Source organism: Vanessa tameamea, chromosome 11, assembly GCF_037043105.1.
Source record: "Vanessa tameamea isolate UH-Manoa-2023 chromosome 11, ilVanTame1 primary haplotype, whole genome shotgun sequence".
NCBI classification, from domain to species: Eukaryota; Metazoa; Arthropoda; class Insecta; order Lepidoptera; family Nymphalidae; genus Vanessa; species Vanessa tameamea.
Genome location: NC_087319.1, coordinates 4,168,759 through 4,186,745, shown reverse-complemented (window position 1 = coordinate 4,186,745; position 17,987 = coordinate 4,168,759). Strand labels below are relative to the sequence as shown.

Sequence of the window (17,987 nt, the reverse complement as noted above, 5' to 3'; positions counted from 1 at the left end):
AAAATTGTAATTTATAATGCGTCTATGTCAGTAAGGTATATCTTCATACGTTATCATCATCGCAAAACGTTATAAATTATTCTTGTTTAACGAGTTTAGGTTTATTAATAGATTTAAGTTCGTATTAACAACAAAAACAAATACATATCGCCTTATAAAAATCAATTAAAAATTAATGATTTAACGTTAAACTCACATTACCGTGAATACTTACGAGTATACAAAGTTTACAGCCCGTTTAGTAAACTGCTATTCATTCGGTATGCGTTCTGTCATCTCGACGAATCGTACGCTTCGTACCAGACGTCGAAGAATTGTTTTTTATAATTAGTTGTTTGACAGCATCCGTATCTGATAGTATTCGGTATATCTTAAGACAGTGTGAAATATATTATATTTAACAAAATTATTAATTATAATTATTAATTAATAAATATGACCGCGACTTCCAATAACTGCGCGCGATCCGAAGATGTTTATCAAGAATTTGAAAAGTTCGATAGATTTCAATTGTTTCAATATATATTAGTATGTTTACCACTTGTGACGGTTTCTATGATGCACGTTAATTATATATTTGTTGCTGAAGACGTTGAACACAGGTAATTAATTTGTTTATTTTAATTCTAAAATAATATATAGATCAAATAATTATCTAAAAAGCTTAATTTTAATACAAAAATTATTATTTTATAGCCATAAATCGACACGATGATTCTTTAAAGATGAATATTTATTAGTGTATTTTGTATGTAAATACTTAAAGCCGAAAAAAAATAATTCTACTTTATACAATTAGGACATATTAAAGGGACATTTCTATGAGAGGTTAGTTAAAAAAATCTGATATATTTTTTGGTCTTCCTATTTTTTATTTAAAATAAATAAATAATGTATTTTCCTTCGCTTTCAAATTTGTGTTTCACGTGTCTATAAAAGTCGTATAACTTTAAAATATGTTTCTCTATTCGATTTATTTTACATGAAACTTGTTTTAGTCATAATTTTTATACCTAGGGTGAATTTACAAATTGTAGTTGTATCTCTTAACTTCTAAAGGCTCTAAGTTCTTTGACGAGATTACATATATATACTAAATTTAATCCTATTTTTTCAACACTCGACTATAATTAAATACAATAAATAGATAAACAACATCATAAGAAGCGCCCTTTTTTAAAATGTAATTTTATTTGATACATTGGGTTGTATTTTTACTATGATTCTAATTATTAGGTTAATTAGAAAATGTTTTACATAACGATTAAGACCCTAATACATTATGTTTTTTTAAATGATATTAAAAAAAAACATTTAGTAGTTGTAATAAATGATTACTTAATAATTCTAAATTTTTTATATTGTTTATTTAATTTTTAATATTTAATAACTTCATACACTTTATAAAAAAAACACAATAAATTGAAATCACTGAAATTTGTTTATTGAATCGGTAGTTAAATTACATTATCATTAAATGAATCTTTTATGTTCAATAGATTATTGTATTTGTACAGTCAAGGTTTTATTTTAGATCAGCTGACCAAATATTACTTTACCGACCTACGGTTATATTTGAACCTGAAATAGTAGAAATCTCGTATTGATCGTGGCCTAAAACATTTGATATACGAAATGGACCTGTAAATTTAGGTAACGATTTTCGTCTTTTACTATTTAATTACTTTGTGGAACCAGCTTTCGCTTGAGGTTTTTCCGTACCTATACGACTTGGAAACCTTCAAGAAAAGAGCATACTAATTCCTTAATGGCTGGTAAAGCTATACAATCTTTATTTTGTCCTATTCAATAAAATCTGGTTGTAACAAAATTGCTTGTAAAGTATAATGGACAGTATGAAAAGTTTATTACCCTGCTTTAACATATTATGTATACCATCTAAGAAAGTTGTTAGCAACCACACGTGCTATAATATTTGTTTCTACATATTCTAAACATAATAAAAAATGTGTTTTTCCGAAACGTTGAATATCAACACCTTCTATCCCACGTATAATTGGTAAATTGTTAATTGAAATGTTTAACCCTAATTCAGAAGTAGTCTCTAGTCGTATAAGCGTGCAGTCACTTTCAAAGTCAACAAAACATTCAATTTTAAATAAAGTCATTACAACGGCCTATTTATAATATTTAGATTTTTTTACGTTCGTACTTTCTGACAATAATTTCTTTGACAAGTTTTTCATTGTTCAATATATTATTAGTATTGCATTACTTCTAATACTTTTAAAACTGCACTTAGTGTATTGGTAGACTCTATGACCTTCTTTGTTACAATTAGTATGGCAAATTATGACGAAAATCTATTATGTCCAAAATTTAACTGCGTATTTTTGATGCGACATTGTATTGTAAGATGCTCAGGTCAACTACATTTATTACAAAATAAATTATTAGTAATTTTATTTCTACTTAAATAAGATCATATTCTTTGTATTCTTTACAAACGTCTTCAAGATTTTTTAGAGATTTTTAGAGATTCTAAAAACGAGCGGATGACGCTCAGGAACGCATTGCACGATCGTCTCTACCGTGCATAATGCAATGCCAGACCAAACCGAAAATATCACATTTAATAAATTATTTTTCTTATAGAAATAATCATCTAAAGTGTCTCCTTCCCTTATTGATTTTCAAACATTTCTGTTAAAATGACGAAGTAATATTCGCCACTCTGACTAGGATTGTAAGACAGTATTCCTACGATTACACCATTTTTTAGCATTTCCTGATCATTTAGATAGAGCAAAATGTACAATATGAAATTTAGTCCATTCGTATTGTTTTGCACACTCATTTACCTTTGATAGCGATAAATCGGTACGATGATTCTTTAAAGATGGGTGAAATTCCGGTAACTATTTGTAATAATGCAGTAAAGTAATCCTCAATTAATGTTTGAAAAAAAATTAGCTAAATCAATTAAGTTAAGCATTGTACATGAATAATTAAAATTATATGGCCTCACTGAACCACGCTCTTGTCCAACAACCTGCAGTATAGCATCGTTCTCTATGAGACGATTCTCTGCTATTACTGTTTCACTTTGCTTTAATTTTATACGAATTATTAGAAAAATTTAACGAACTTTATAAGAAATTTAGCCCCTTGGAAAGAACGTTGCTTAAATGCCACTAACGATACTTACATGTGGCTACACAATGTCAGATATTCAAATCACTGAGCTACAATCACTAAATGTACAAAAAGTTAGCGGTCCTGATGGGATACTTGCTGCTGAAGAAGTGTGCAACAGAGTTGTCTTTAGTACGCATCTGCTCCAGTTGTCTCTTTCTACAGACGTGTGTGAGGCTTGGCGAGAGACTAATGTGCAAACGGTTCCCAAAAAGGAGACCGGTCTGTCCCAGCCAATAGTTATCAACTCAGTACTTTGTAAGGTAATAGAATGGATCTTAAACAACCAACTGATCCATTACCTAGAAGATCAAAATCTAATTAATGATCGTCAGTACGGATTTCGATCAAAATAGTCCACTGGTGATCTTCTAGCGTACGTTACTCACCTCCGGGGTATCGCTTGTCAATAGCTGTATCGAAAAGCGTGGGGATTCGATAGCTGTTAGCCTCGATATTTCCAAGGCTTTAGACATAGTTGTAGTCACAGTCAGTTTAGACAGAGTCTGGCATAGTGTTCTTCTTTACAGCTCAGCTCTGCATCTAGATTGCCTACATAGGCAAATTGTTGTTTTGACGACCTCCGTGGTCGAGTAGTGTGTACACCGGTTTTCATGGGTACGCCACTCCGAGGTCCTGGGTTCGATTCCCGGCCGAGTCGATGTAGAAAAAGTTCATTAGTTTTCTATGTTGTCTTGGGTCTGGGTGTATGTGGTACCGTCGTTACTTCTGATTTTCCATAACACAAGTGCTTTAGCTACTTACATTGGGATCAGAGTAATGTATGTGATGTTGTCCAATATTTATATTTATATTTATATTTATATAGGCGTAGCCTTCGCGTTCTAGTTCTGATATTTCCACCACAATCTTCATTTATCAAAAAGTCACCATTTTCCCTTGTACTAGCCCTCTGTAGCACTAGACTGGTGATACAAAGCAAAATTACTGGGTATTGATGTTCGCTGCGATTTTAGTCCAAGGGTTCATATCGAAGTTGTTGTTAAAACAGCCTCACAGAAATTCGGGGGTCTTGCATCGCATGAAGAAATTTGACATATTTTTTTCTTCAACGCGCCGTTAAAAAATGGAATTCCCTACAAGAGCATGTAATCTCCTCTTATAAACCGGGTTCCTTCAAACGAGGCTTGAAGAGGCAATTTGCGGGTCTGCAGGGTAAAGGCGACTAGTGCAGTTATTTCTTTCTGGCTGTAAAGGCCGTCTTCGCCTACTTACCATCTGGTGGAGTAGAGTCATATGCTTATCCGGAGATTAAAAACAAATATATATAATCAGGAACAATTATTATCGTAGTTTATATATGGATATGAAAAGTGAGACCATGGAAAATAAGATATTATAATTTATTATGCGTTTATGTCTGTAAATGTACATATGTCTTCATACGTTATCATCTGCGCAAAACGTTATAAATTATTCTTGTCTCACAAGTTTAACGTTAATTAATATATAGAAGTTCGTATTTACGACAAGAAAATTAGATATCACCTTATCATAATCAGTAAGAAACTTATTGATTTGACGTTAAACTCACATCACTGTGAATACTTAGAGTATACACAAATTGCAGCGTAATTTTGCAAACTGCTATTCATTTGGTATGCGGCCTGTCATCTCGACGAATCGCTTCGTATCATAAGTCAAAGATTGTTTTTTTATAATTAGTTGTTTGACAGTATCCGTATCTGATAGTATTCGGTATATCGTAAGCCAGTGTAAAATATATTATTTGTAACAAAATTATTACACGGTTGTGAATTATCGTAATAAATATGACCGCGACTTCCAATAACTGTGCGCGTTCCGAAGATATTTATCAAGAATTTGAAAAGTTCGATAGATTTCAATTGTTTCAATATATATTAGTATGTTTACCACTTGTGACGGTTTCTATGATGCACGTTAATTATATATTTGTTGCTGAAAACGTTGAACACAGGTAATTAATTTGTTTATTTTATTTAAAAGTGTTAATATATTCTAAAATAATATATAGATCAAATAATTATCTAAAAGGTTAATTTTAAATTAGTTAAAAAAAATACGTATTTTCCTCAACTTCAGTATTGTGATTCACGTGTCTGTAAAAGCCGTTAAATTTAAAATATATTTTTTTATTCGATTTATTTTTCACGAAACTTGTTTTAACCATGACTTTTATACGGTGCATTTGCAAATTATAGTTGTATCACTAAACTTGTCAACGGATAAACGTACCTAAGTTTTTTGAATATATATATATATATCTAACTGTACTCCTATTTTTTCCACACTCGACTACAATTAACTGCAATAAATACACAACTGCACTGGTGACATTTTTAAGAAAAAAATTTAATTTATTAAGTTCCATAGCAAATGTTTAACATTTTTTACGAAACGATTAAGACACTAATACACTTTGTTTTATTTTATTATATGTATAAAAAAACATTTAGCAGTAGTAATAGATTATCACTTAATAATACTATTTTTTATTTGTTTTAATGTCAATACAATACAATAAAAGACACTAGAAATTGAAACGGTAGGTAAATCTTTGTATAACCATTAAATATTTATAACAATTTATTCGTCATTAATTAATTAATAGAATTTTTGTTTAATTTTTTTGCAATTCAAATAAAAATTTGATAAGAAATTTATCATAAGATCGTTGTTTATCATGAGGTAAACTTTGATTTGAATGTGTAAAGAAAAGTATATTATACCTATAGGTAATTTTATCAGCTTTATAAAAAAACCTAAAGAATAAGTAGTTCTTTTAATTAATTGATCGGGTAGAATCGGATCCAATAGGAGGTCTTTACAAAATCCCGATAGTGTGTGTCGTAATTAACAATTTGTTACTATCAATAATTGATTATTAAAGTGACGGCACCTTTGACAAAGGAACAAAATGATGCTTCGTTTCGCAGTACTTCGAATTCGTATTTGCTTTTGATTCTGTATTCGCTGCATTGCTTCTATATATTGTTTCGGATGCACCATTTGCCCTTCATTTTATAATCTTTAACTGTTTAGAGAAGGTTATTTGATGTCACTTAGCAACACCATAATCAAGATCATATAAAAATCCACAAAATAATACGAGTTCTATACTTCTAATATATTTGAGAGGAAAGTATACAAGTCTCTCAGGAAGGAGTTCATAATGATTTTCACTTTTTTGGGTATTTACAAGTCTGTTGCTTCAATTCTACCTGAGGCACCGGTTCTCAATGAGGCTTCTGCCGACAAAAAACGGCAAAAAAATACGGTAAAACCTCTTTTCAAATTCAATTCTGTACTTAGTTATATAGAAACTCTAAAGTGTTTTGTATTTTTTTTAAATCAATTCATAAATCTGTTTTGTTAATGTATATATATGTAGTTAATTTATAATTGATGTCATTTTATGAATTCAAATAACAAGTTCATGACATCAAAAATATCATGCATGATTTACATTTATTAGTTATTATTATTTACTATTAGTCGACTAAGATTTAGAGTTTATTATTAAATAAGTTTTGGTGAGAGTTTATTATTAAAAAGGCTTAAAGTTGTGTACAGTTTATCTCAACCATTAAACAACCTCGCATACTAATCCCTAGTCTACAATTTGACCTCCTTGAAGGATAAAATAAGTAGCCTATATCTGTCTTTGGAGTTCAAGTCTACTTTGTACTAAATTTCATTAACAGTGATTCAGTGGTTTAGCTATTCAAGTGCAACAAACAGACAGACCGAGTTACTTTCGCATTTATAATATAAGTATAGATTTCTTTTTTAAATATTTCAAAAAACATTGTTTATTTTTTAAGACATATCGTATATGAAAATATTTATGATAAAAAATAACCATTCATTATCAATTTAATACTATGTTTTTAAACCTAAATCTTATAGGTTTTTAAATGATAAATTTATTGTTTGAATGTGTAATATTAATTTAGTTTCAAATATACAGCGATAAAGTTCAATATTATGCAAACTCCTACTTTCGAACAAATATTAAAAACCATAAGGAAAATAAACAACTTAAATTAATTTTTAACATCACATGGTTTAGATCGATATTTTGTTTTTGCATAACATTTTTTGTATAATTAATTCTATTCATCGTGTTACAAAAAAAGTACATAATGAAACACGCTGTTCACGTTCTTTAATATAAAACCTTTTTGTTATTGATGGGTAGATAGAGTACCTAGAACTTGTTGTTTAAACATAAAAATATTGATTGAATAGTTGTTCGTTAAAGGGGTTGTTCGTCAGGTTTTAGATATAAAAAGTAGCCCATTTTGTTCCTCGAGGTTCAAGCATACAAAATTTCATCAAATCCGCTTCAGCGTCTCAGCCCTGAAATCGTAACAGACAGAGTTACTTTCGCGTTTATAATCCATACTTCCATACTAGTACTAGTATATATATATATACTAGTATATTTTTAATATTATAAATGCGAAAGTAACTCTGTCTGTCTGTCTCGCTTTCACGCCAAAACTACTGGACCGATTTAAATGAAATTTGGTATACAAATAGTCTAGAGTTTAAGGATGGACATAGGCATTTTTATTTGGAAAAAAGTGCTGTAAGGGGTTGAAAAGGGAGATGAAAGGTTGTAAGTTGTTGAAAGTATTGTCATTTTTAGAACTAGAAGCATAAAACTTATATTTTAGGCTGTACACTTATAAACTAAAATATCATGACACACACTAAGTAGCGAATTTTGGAAATTCTACCACTAAAGGGGTGAAATAAGGGTTGAACGTTTGTATGGAAGTCATCATTTTTTAAGCTAAAAATAAGAAACTTTATTTTTAAAATGAGTAGATACGTATTTAAGCGTTTCTGGATATTTTACGCCTAAGGAGGGAAATTGGGTTAACATTCCGTATACAGGTTTGCCTGGAAGTCTGTCATTTTTGAAGTTAGAACCTAGAAATTTTATTTTTGGGATACCGATTAAAAAATGAGTTGATACGTATTTAAACAATTCTGGATATTTTACGCCTAAGGAGGGAAATGGGGGTGACATTTCGTATATAGGATATACGAACCGTCATTTTTGAAGTTAGAAGCAGGAAACTTTATTTTTAGGCTACTGATTAAAAATGAGTACATGCATATTTAAGCGTTTCTTGATATTTTACTCCTAAAGGGAAAAAGTAGGCGTTGATATTTCGTGTATAAGTTAGTCTTGAAATCCGTCATTTTGAAGTTAGAAGCATGAAATTTTATTTTTGGGATACCGATTAAAAATGAGTTGATTCGCATTTAAGCGTTTTTGGATATTTTACGCGTAAGGAGAGAAATTGGGTACACATTTCGTATATAGAATAGTCTGGAAGTCCGTCATTTTTGAAGTTAGAAGCATGAAATTTTATTTTTGAGCCACTGATTAGAAATTAGTTGATACATAATTAAGCGTTTCTTGATATTTTAGACCTAAAGGGAAAAATAGGTGTTGACATTTCGTATACAGGTTAATCTGGAAGTCCGTCATTTTGAAGTTAAAAGCTCGAAATTTTATTTATTGGCTACCGATTAAAAATGGGTTGATTCGCATTTAAGCGTTTCTGGATATTCTGCCCTATGGGCTGAAATACACACCAATGTGGTATACAAAGAGGTCTTACATTAACGTAATATCTTAAGTTAATTTGTAAATATATTCATATTCTACGCGAGCAAAGCCGCGGGAACAGCTAGTATTAGCATAGATGAAAAATTCTCTATTAGTGAATAAAAAAAAGTTAATTGAAGGCGAAGTGGTTCAATGGTTTGAACAAGTGACTGGTAATTTTGCATAATAAATCTTCCACATGTGCGTCCACTGACCTTTTCCTCAAATGGAGAGGAGGCATCAGTCTCGCGGTAGGACATAAACCGGCTTTTACTTTTTTAATAGAAAAAAATACTCTGATTTATAGGTTTTAATTTAAGTATATAATAATATATACCTGTAATCTATGAATCGGTATTTTTGTAAATAAAAATTTTAACGTATATTTAAATGTAGCAGTAACCTCATGATAAACATTTAAGTAAATACAAGAACATAAAGTTCACGCTTCTCACATTTATAGTCAAATATTCTCGACATTAAAATAAGAAAAAATATCAATATATCAATGGACGTTTGACGCGTGCCGTGTTTGATTAATTAATTAAAAAGATTAGAACGTAATAAAAAAAAAATGTTCGGTATGTGTTATTTTTTTGGCGCCACATCAAATAATTTAAATCTTTATGCAAACATCGTAACCGAGATTGATGTGTACTAGCAGTTTATGTTATTCTCGACCTTTGACATTTCATAACTGGTAATTCATATGAATCGAATAAAAAATCGTATATATACACACGCTTATCTAAGTAACTAGCAGTCCGTAATGAATTTCCTTTTTGCTTTAGACTGACTAGTTTATTGAGATAGGAATAGCCGATACCCATAGGTTGTAAAGTTTCACGCTACGACCCTAATAAGCGTAAAATAAACCATAAACGCCAAGAAATCTAGCTAATTTTACTATTACATATTTATTTAATGTGATGCACTTAGCTATGTATCATATATGTATTGTGTAACCTGGGGAAAGATAGCCCCGTATCCGCCACTATATGATGTGCAATAAAAGTCATCAAACGATGATTTCACGTCTCTTCGTATCGTTCCTTCCATATAAGCTAACTTAGAAGGAGATTGAATAAACACGAACTTGTTTTTTTTATTATTAATTTCATGTTCAGTGATAGACGTCCTGTCCTTGTAACTAGATAAAAATCAGTTCACAATAGCTAAAGATATCGCATAACACGTAAAAATTAACCAAGTGGATAATCTTCCTCTTTAAAGACTGACTAAAGTGTAATGTAAAAAATTAATAATAATCACAACAGTTTTTACTGTCATGTTTACTTCATTTATATTATTTTTTAAATGAGAACTAATTAATTATTCTGCGTTAAAACAGCTCTATAAATAAAACATTTGTAACATTTCCATTTCTCATTTTCATCAATTGACTTCAATATGATTTCAATTTATACCACTTAAGAAATATGTATGCCCATGTGAATCAATTATGACTGATTTCGTATGTAACATGTACCGAAATTATAACAATAGATCAGTAACATAATTGCATTTTATTATGTTAACTATCAAACTACATTCATTTGAAATAAAATATTAGAAGTAAAGGATATAACGAATACCAACAACTCTGTTCCAGATGTCTGGTGTCAGAATGCGAAGGTGCAAAACCAAGTGTAGAGATTCCAGATTGGTGGCCGAAAGGAGTGAATGCCAGGTGTTTGAAACCGGTTGTAGACATGCAAAAATATGACAAATCAAACCAAACATGTTCCAATAACACGTTTCTAGAGATATTGGAAGAATGCCACGAGTGGGTATATGAAAACAACAACTCCATCGTTGCTGAGGTAAGTTTGGGGTGAACACAGATTTTTTTAAGGAAAATGCATAAATTTAATAATAATAATAATAAATAAATAAATAAATAAATAAATATTGGAGAACATCACATACATTACTCTGATTCCAATGTAAGTAGCTAAAGCACTTGTGTTATGGAAAATCAGAAGTAACGACGGTACCACAAACACCCAGACCCAAGACAACATAGAAAATTAATGAACTTTTTCTACATCGACTCGAAATTAATTTAATTTTCAATTTCGTAGAATTCCGTTTTTATTAACATTTGGGCTGCAGGTACGTTTAAAGTTCGCACACATCATTACAAAATGTTATGTAATATGTAAAACATAAGCCTGTTTTGAAAAGAAAAAAAAATGTATTCGAATAGTTTTAATTTTAAGGTAACGTGGTTGAATCTGATTCTTGTATAAAAATATAGGAATTAAAAATATAAATAAACTTAATCTCAATACCTCTAGTGATGACATAAATGGTGTGCCAATATTTATTTACTATTCATTGTTATCGCATATTGTCTCATTAAACTTACAGCAAAGGTTAACTATGAGCAAGATTGCTTTATAATCGGTAGCGAAAAGGTAATAATAATTTGTAACTAATATATATATAATCTATATTTAAGCAAGATATTCAAGCAATTCACACCAAAGAGTATATAATCACTGTTTGGCGTACACACTACGCTCGACACACGTGGTAGTTTTACATGAAACTCTTACCGGTTTGGAAAGTGGATTCGACCGAAAAAGACCGGCATAAATTCATAACAACGTAACGCAAAATAATGTCTGTAGATGCATTCGCGTGTTTATACAGATTTATTATATGTACACATAATAATCATTATAAGATTACACGACGTGAGCTCTTTTAAGTAAGTTCAGTATATCGTTTTCCTTCCGTTGAGATAATATTTAATTGCAAGTGTTATAAAAACTATTTGGAGACCGAGATAAAGGGATTTGCAAGTATTATTAATAAATAGTAATTGTAAATAATTAAGTAACATTGGTTTTTCAAATTCAAACAAGAAGGTTGTATATGTCAAGGGCACTTTATGTGCTATTTAAACTAGTAGACTGTAGGTTCGTTTTATATTAGCTGTACGACGCACCTTTGTAAATAATCCGTACAAAGTCACACCTTCCGTTTCCTACCCTTAAGGTTAAAATTTTCATAAAATTTAGTGAGCATTTACGTCGTGATAACTATGCTAAATTTTAAGTCAATCGCTCTTATAGTTACGGAAATCTCGCGATGAGTCAGCCAGTGGTATTTCTCCTACTTATATATTTTATGTTTGTATGTGTTAATAACTGATCGGCTGTATGTTCCAGTTTAAAAAATATTAACATATTTATTGATATAATATAATTAGTACCGTAAGTAGTTTAATGTTTATATACGAAGACCTAGACGTAGATAAGTATCTAATAACCGGCGGATATATAGAAACTACGTAGGTACAATAATTATTATAATTATATTTTCTAATATAAATAAAATATTAAGTCAGTGAATATAACATTTATAGATATTAACCATGACATGTATTACTAAATATTATAAAATAAAAGTCGCCCCGTCACGTTTGCCGTCTGTCTGTCTGAACGCAATAAACTCAGAAACTATCGAATGGATTGTATCGATTTCACCAATGAATACATGATCAAGGTTTATGTGTTTAATTGATAAATGTTTTGTGTAAATTCACTGAAATATCGCAATGATTGTGGAAGATGTCAAAAAAAAATGCCTGGCAGCTCGTGTTTCGGCGAAGTCTATATCGTAGCTTTGGTAGTCAAATTATTAAAGCAGTAAAGTGGAATAGTGTTGTAGTGTATTATAATGTAGCAACAGCCTGTAATGTAACTAGTAAGTAAAGGCCTCTCCTTGAGCTATTAACAAATTCCAAGGAATATGTAAATCTAAGATTCATTTATATTTACTCCGCCTTCGATTGGAATTATATATTTGGTTCCATATAAACATTTTATATAGACACACTTATTCTTGCCGCAGGCAGCCGTGACCTTTAATTAGTCATAAATAATCATGTTAAACAATCTCCATTGAAGATATAATTAAATAACTAGAAAGAAGTATTTGTGTTCGATCTATGTCATAAATACTTTGCCATGTTTGCTTATTGCCTATTTAGAATATTTGGTTATTGGAAAATAATAGCAATCTTGATTTAATAATTTTAATAATATTTTTCTGGATAGGATTTCTAAGGCCGTACTCATCATTGACCCTACCAGGCTACCATCAAGTGATTCCATCATTTGATTGCTTTATCTATTTGGAAATCGATTAAATGACAGCTTACGTTTTAAAGAATCGGCTACCAATATACAACACTTGCCTTTTCATCGTAATTATTAAGACAATATACCTGCAAGCAACTGACTACATCGACTTAAATAGCAACAGGTATCAGTCTTGCCATATTGGTTTTCTTTTTGTTTGTATCTATAATAGCCTTAATAGAACGAGATACACAAGATAGACACGCAAAACGAAATCATTTTCACGTAACACGAGGAATATTATGCGCAAACAGGTTGATGTGGGAATAAATTGATTATTATATGACAGTGTATTAAGCCGGTTATATAGCTGAAATTAGAAAACAGAAAAATAATAAAATTCTCTCTTGATTTTACAATGAGTACTTGTATTATGTTCGTTATTTATTATTAATAGTGTTTTAAAAAATGTTCATGTTTAACCACAAAAGAACACTTACGGTTTATATGGATATTTGTTGATTTTGTAATGTTATGATGGTTTTTTTCAGCTCAATTTGGGTTGCCAGTCGTGGAAATCGACTCTCGTCGGAGGTATACACAATGCCGGAATGGTTGTGTCAATGATAATCACGGGGTGGATAGCTGATAAGTAATAATATCTTTTTTAAAACTTATTAAAAGCTTCGCAAATATGCAAGACCATTATAATTATTATGTTATTATTTAATATGTGATTTTTTTTTAGAATTGGAAGAAAACCCACTATTATTATTTGCTCAGTTGGTGGTTTAGTCGGCTTGTGCAAAATATTCATCACTAATTTTTATTTATATCTTGGAGTCGAATTTTTGGAGTCGGTTCTCGTCTCAGGACTTTATACGGTTGCTGTTGTCTTGTGTAAGTACGATGTATATATATATTTGTATGGTGGAATAATAGAATAGTACCGGTGATTTTGTAACTTATGTATCTCACATGTTTTTTTTTCAAAACTTGAACGGTGAGTTTCTTATTATGATTGTTAAAGAGCCTAAAACTATTTTCGTACTAAGATAGATTTTTATGAATACTGATTTATAAACGCTCGATACACTTATAAAATGTTGACACCCTGCATCGAAATGTTATAACAATTTATTTAATAACAATACGAAATAGTATAACTATTGCAAAACCCCGATTAATGAAGAATTTCAAATTTTAAAAATACTTCAATTTAAGTTTTACTTGTTTCGTTACAGTAATAGAACTTGGCGGAGATTCAAAACGAGTATTGGCTGGTGTAATTTTTTCGTATGCAGTTTACGTTGGAGAAGTACTATTTGCATTCATAGCAATGGGTTTGAAATATTGGAAGCTCCTGATCATAGTTGTATATGCTCCAACGGTACTTTATGGTTTTTACGCCCTATTGCTCAAAGAGAGTATAAGATGGCAAATGATAAGAGGGAAGTCAACAGAAGCGAAAAACACGTTAAAACTAGTTGCAAAAATGAACAAATTAGAAGTAACAGGCAAAGAAATTGACGATATAAGCGATGAAGAGTTACGCAAAAAGTTCGATGTAGTAATACAAAAACAGAAAGAGACCATTAAAGATATTCTAGCGTCGAAAGAGACAATGCTACGTTTAGCTGTCACGTCTTTCTGCTTTTTTACATCAAGCTTCGTGTATTACGGTCTAATAGTACATTCAGTTTTGCTACCTGGTAATAAATACATAAATTTTGTACTATCATCATTGACAGCTTTTCCTGGAGATTATTTAGCGTTTTTATGTTTTAAAAAGTTTGGACGAAATATATCTTTGAGGTGTGCCTATATTTGCTCCGCGTGTTTCCTTATTGCTCAAACTTACACCCCTGAATGTAAGTATATATTAAATATTAATAAGGTTTTCATTGTTTTGCACAATAGAGACCTATTATACATATATAATTATATTGGAAACTATTTTTAATTTCTTCATTTACATTTTTGCAGCTTTATCCTGGCTGAAGGTGGCGTTATTTTTATTTGGAAAGTTGGGAGTCGCATTCTGCTTTACGGGAGTTTACACGTACAGCTTAGAATTATTTCCGACTAGTGTTCGGGGGACTCTCGTTGGATGTGGCAATACAGCAGCTAGGGTTGGCAGTATGTTGGCACCACTAACTCCTCTATTGGTAATATAATTTAGTAAAAATATGAATATACAATATTATAAAATAAAAATATAATCTACATTTTTATTTTATAATTGAACATATAACATATCGTGGTATAAATATAAGAATTAGATTAGTTTCTCGTTTATTCTTGGTAATTAGGCATTTATTCATTACTAGCTGTTACCCGCGGCTTTGATCGCGTAGAATATGAATATATTTACAAATTAAATTAAAATATTACGTTAATGTATGACCTCTTTGTATACCACATTAGTGTGTATTCCAGCCCTTAAGGTAGAATATACAAAAACGCTTAAATACGTATCTAGTCATTTTTAATCGATAGCCCAAAAATAAATTTCGAGCTTCTAACTTCAAAATGACGGACTTCCAGACTAACTTTCAACCCTTATTTCACCCCCTTAATGGTAGAATATAAAAAAATAAATAAATAGGTATTTACTCACTTTTAATCAGTATCCCAAAAAAAGTTTCATGTTTTTGACTTAATAAATGACTGACTTCCATAACAAATTTCAACCCTTATTTCACCCCCTTAGTGGTAGATTATCTAGAAACGCTTAAATACGTATCTACTCATTTTTTATCAGTATCCCAAAAATAAACTTTCATGTTTCTATCTTAAAAAATGACGGATTTCTATACAAACTTTCAACCCTTATTTCACCCCCGTAGGGGTAGAATATGCAAAAATACTTAAATAAGTATCTACTCCTATTTAATCAGTATCCCAAAAATAAAGTTTTATGACCCTAACTAAAAAAATTACGAACTTCCATACTAACGTTCAACCCCTATTTCACCTTATGTTAATACAATGTTATATATTTTGTACACATCTGAAACTCTTGTTCTATTAAATCTGTTATTTTTTTAAATACATACTAATGAGATCATCTATCGAGTTCTTTGAATATATTTCTATAAAGTACTTAATTTACTCTTTTCAGGTGAGCGAGCTGGATGCTCTACCGGCAATTCTGTTCTCTTCAACCGCAGTTATAGCAGCTCTGCTACTAACCTTTACACCTGAAACAAAAACTCTGCCATTATTTGACACAATTGCTCAAATAGAACACCACAAGTCTAAAGTTATGACACATTTATAAATCTGATCTCTTAATATATGTATATTTAAGTATTAAAGTTGTATAAATAAGAACATTTTATAACAGTTGTTTTTGTGACGATATCTTCTGATGACCGCAAATATAATAGTTCATCGATGACGATTCTTAGATTAGATTATCTTATTATTTATACAAAGTAATAATTTAAGAAATAAGTACTATTTTTAATTATATAATTAGTATTATTGCAAAAGACATAATATGGCTTTAAACAAATAAAAAATTCATTGTTTTGAGTTTGAAAACTGTGAGTTCACTGAAGAATATCTAATCAAATAAATTGAAATTTATTTATTGGAGTTATGAAACTTTGTAAAACAATTTAGTAAATTATATTTTGTCAACCTTTTACCATATTAATGTTATTAGTATGAAAAGAGTTTATAGTTATACTAATTGCAAATATCCTTCTATTAATTTTAGAAGAAAGGTATAATATTAAAATAAAAAAATTAAATTATATAATTATCATTATTGAGTTATTGAGTCTTATTTAACTGTTTATTTACTATATGCTTTATTATTACTACAGAGTCCTCCGGCATAGATCGTATACTTAGTCTTCTGGAGTTCTGACAAATATTATATAATAACTAGTCGAAGACAATAAGATTTAGATATAGAAGATCTAACTCCTAATTGTTATATTCCAAGCATCAATCAAGTCAGTGTTTTTGACCAAAAGAAGATACAATTAAAATGAAAATCTTTGATTATAATGAAGACATCGGCTATATTAGCATTGGACGGAAGTTTTCCAAAGTATGTACATATCGATAATGACATCTTTGAAACTACCTACCACCGCTTCCAGTTACACGCTTGTCTCATTTCCGATCGGATCCCAGATTAGACCTGATTTGCTAACTGTAAATTTAAATATATTATTTTGCTTAAACTAAAAGTGGCTATCTAATAAAAATATAGTAAAATAATATGATATACATGTATATAGGCGTTATTAGGGGTCGCTTAACAACTGATGCTGGAATGGCACTAACTTAGACATATATCGACAAATTACATAATGCTTTGCTGTGGTTTATCCAAAGCATTCGATATTGTAGATACGAAACGAAACGCTTTTGTACAAGATAAAACATTACGGTGTGAACGGTGAAGCTCTTGATCTCGTTGCTTCATACTTGAATCAAAGTCTTCAACAAGTGTCTATTAATGGAATAAAGTCTTCTTGATTTGTACTAAGGTGTACCACAAGGATCAGTTTTGGGTCTCTTTTTAATTTTTATTGTATTTTGTATTTTTTGCTGATGATACCACATGTTATGTATGCGACCACCCTATGGAGGTACATTAGGACATCGCGTTCGCCGAGACCACCGACGACGGCCCGGTACCAGCAACCCTTGCGCAACATCACGCCGCCCAACAACGGACCACGCCGATCTTTCTTTATAATTTTTATGTCTCTTAGAATTAAGAAAAGTATTAATATTATTTTATAATAATTGGCTCTGGGGGCATTCTGTGTTACACCCTCAACACATGAAGTAGTCTATAAATATATATTCACTTTTAAAGTACTTTCGGTTTTTTTTTTAAGTCCTTCGGCTGCGAACGACGTAGTTCACATGATACTTCATGATGACAGAAAATAAGCTAACAATGACGATTGAAACAATGCATTATCACTGATAGAAACTTGGTTAACAAAAAATAGTTTAGTTCTAAATACAAAAAAGGAAAAATGCGTAGGTACTGTTTCCTAATGTAAGAAAGCCAAATTTTAAGTTCACTTTAAATGATAGTGATCTAAATATTACTGATACTACAGCGTTTT

The 17,987-nt window shown here is 30.4% G+C and overlaps 1 protein-coding gene across 2 annotated transcripts; it reads left to right on the top strand.

Annotated features, from left to right (window-relative positions):
- The first annotated feature begins 247 nt into the window (after positions 1-247).
- LOC113400778 (organic cation transporter protein-like) lies at positions 248-16,228 on the top strand. 2 transcript variants are annotated; one of them, XM_026640429.2, is made up of 7 exons: positions 248-602; positions 10,401-10,611; positions 13,434-13,534; positions 13,631-13,782; positions 14,127-14,753; positions 14,869-15,050; positions 16,007-16,228. In XM_026640429.2, the coding sequence occupies exons 1-7, from the start codon at positions 436-438 to the stop codon at positions 16,163-16,165; spliced, it is 1,599 nt and encodes a 532-aa protein (XP_026496214.1). In that variant the 5' UTR covers positions 248-435; the 3' UTR covers positions 16,166-16,228. The 2 variants fall into 2 exon arrangements, with proteins under 2 accessions (XP_026496214.1, XP_064072337.1); XM_064216267.1 differs by lacking the exon at positions 248-602 and adding an exon at positions 4,822-5,116.
- Positions 16,229-17,987: the final 1,759 nt, after the last annotated feature.

Coding starts and splice junctions, on each gene's coding strand:
- LOC113400778 (XM_026640429.2), top strand. CDS start 436: ATGACCGCGACTTCCAATAACTGCGCGCGATCCGAAGATGTTTATCAA. Junction 10,612..13,433: donor ACAACTCCATCGTTGCTGAG/GTAAGTTTGGGG, acceptor GGTTTTTTTCAG/CTCAATTTGGGTTGCCAGTC. Junction 13,535..13,630: donor ACGGGGTGGATAGCTGATAA/GTAATAATATCT, acceptor ATTTTTTTTTAG/AATTGGAAGAAAACCCACTA.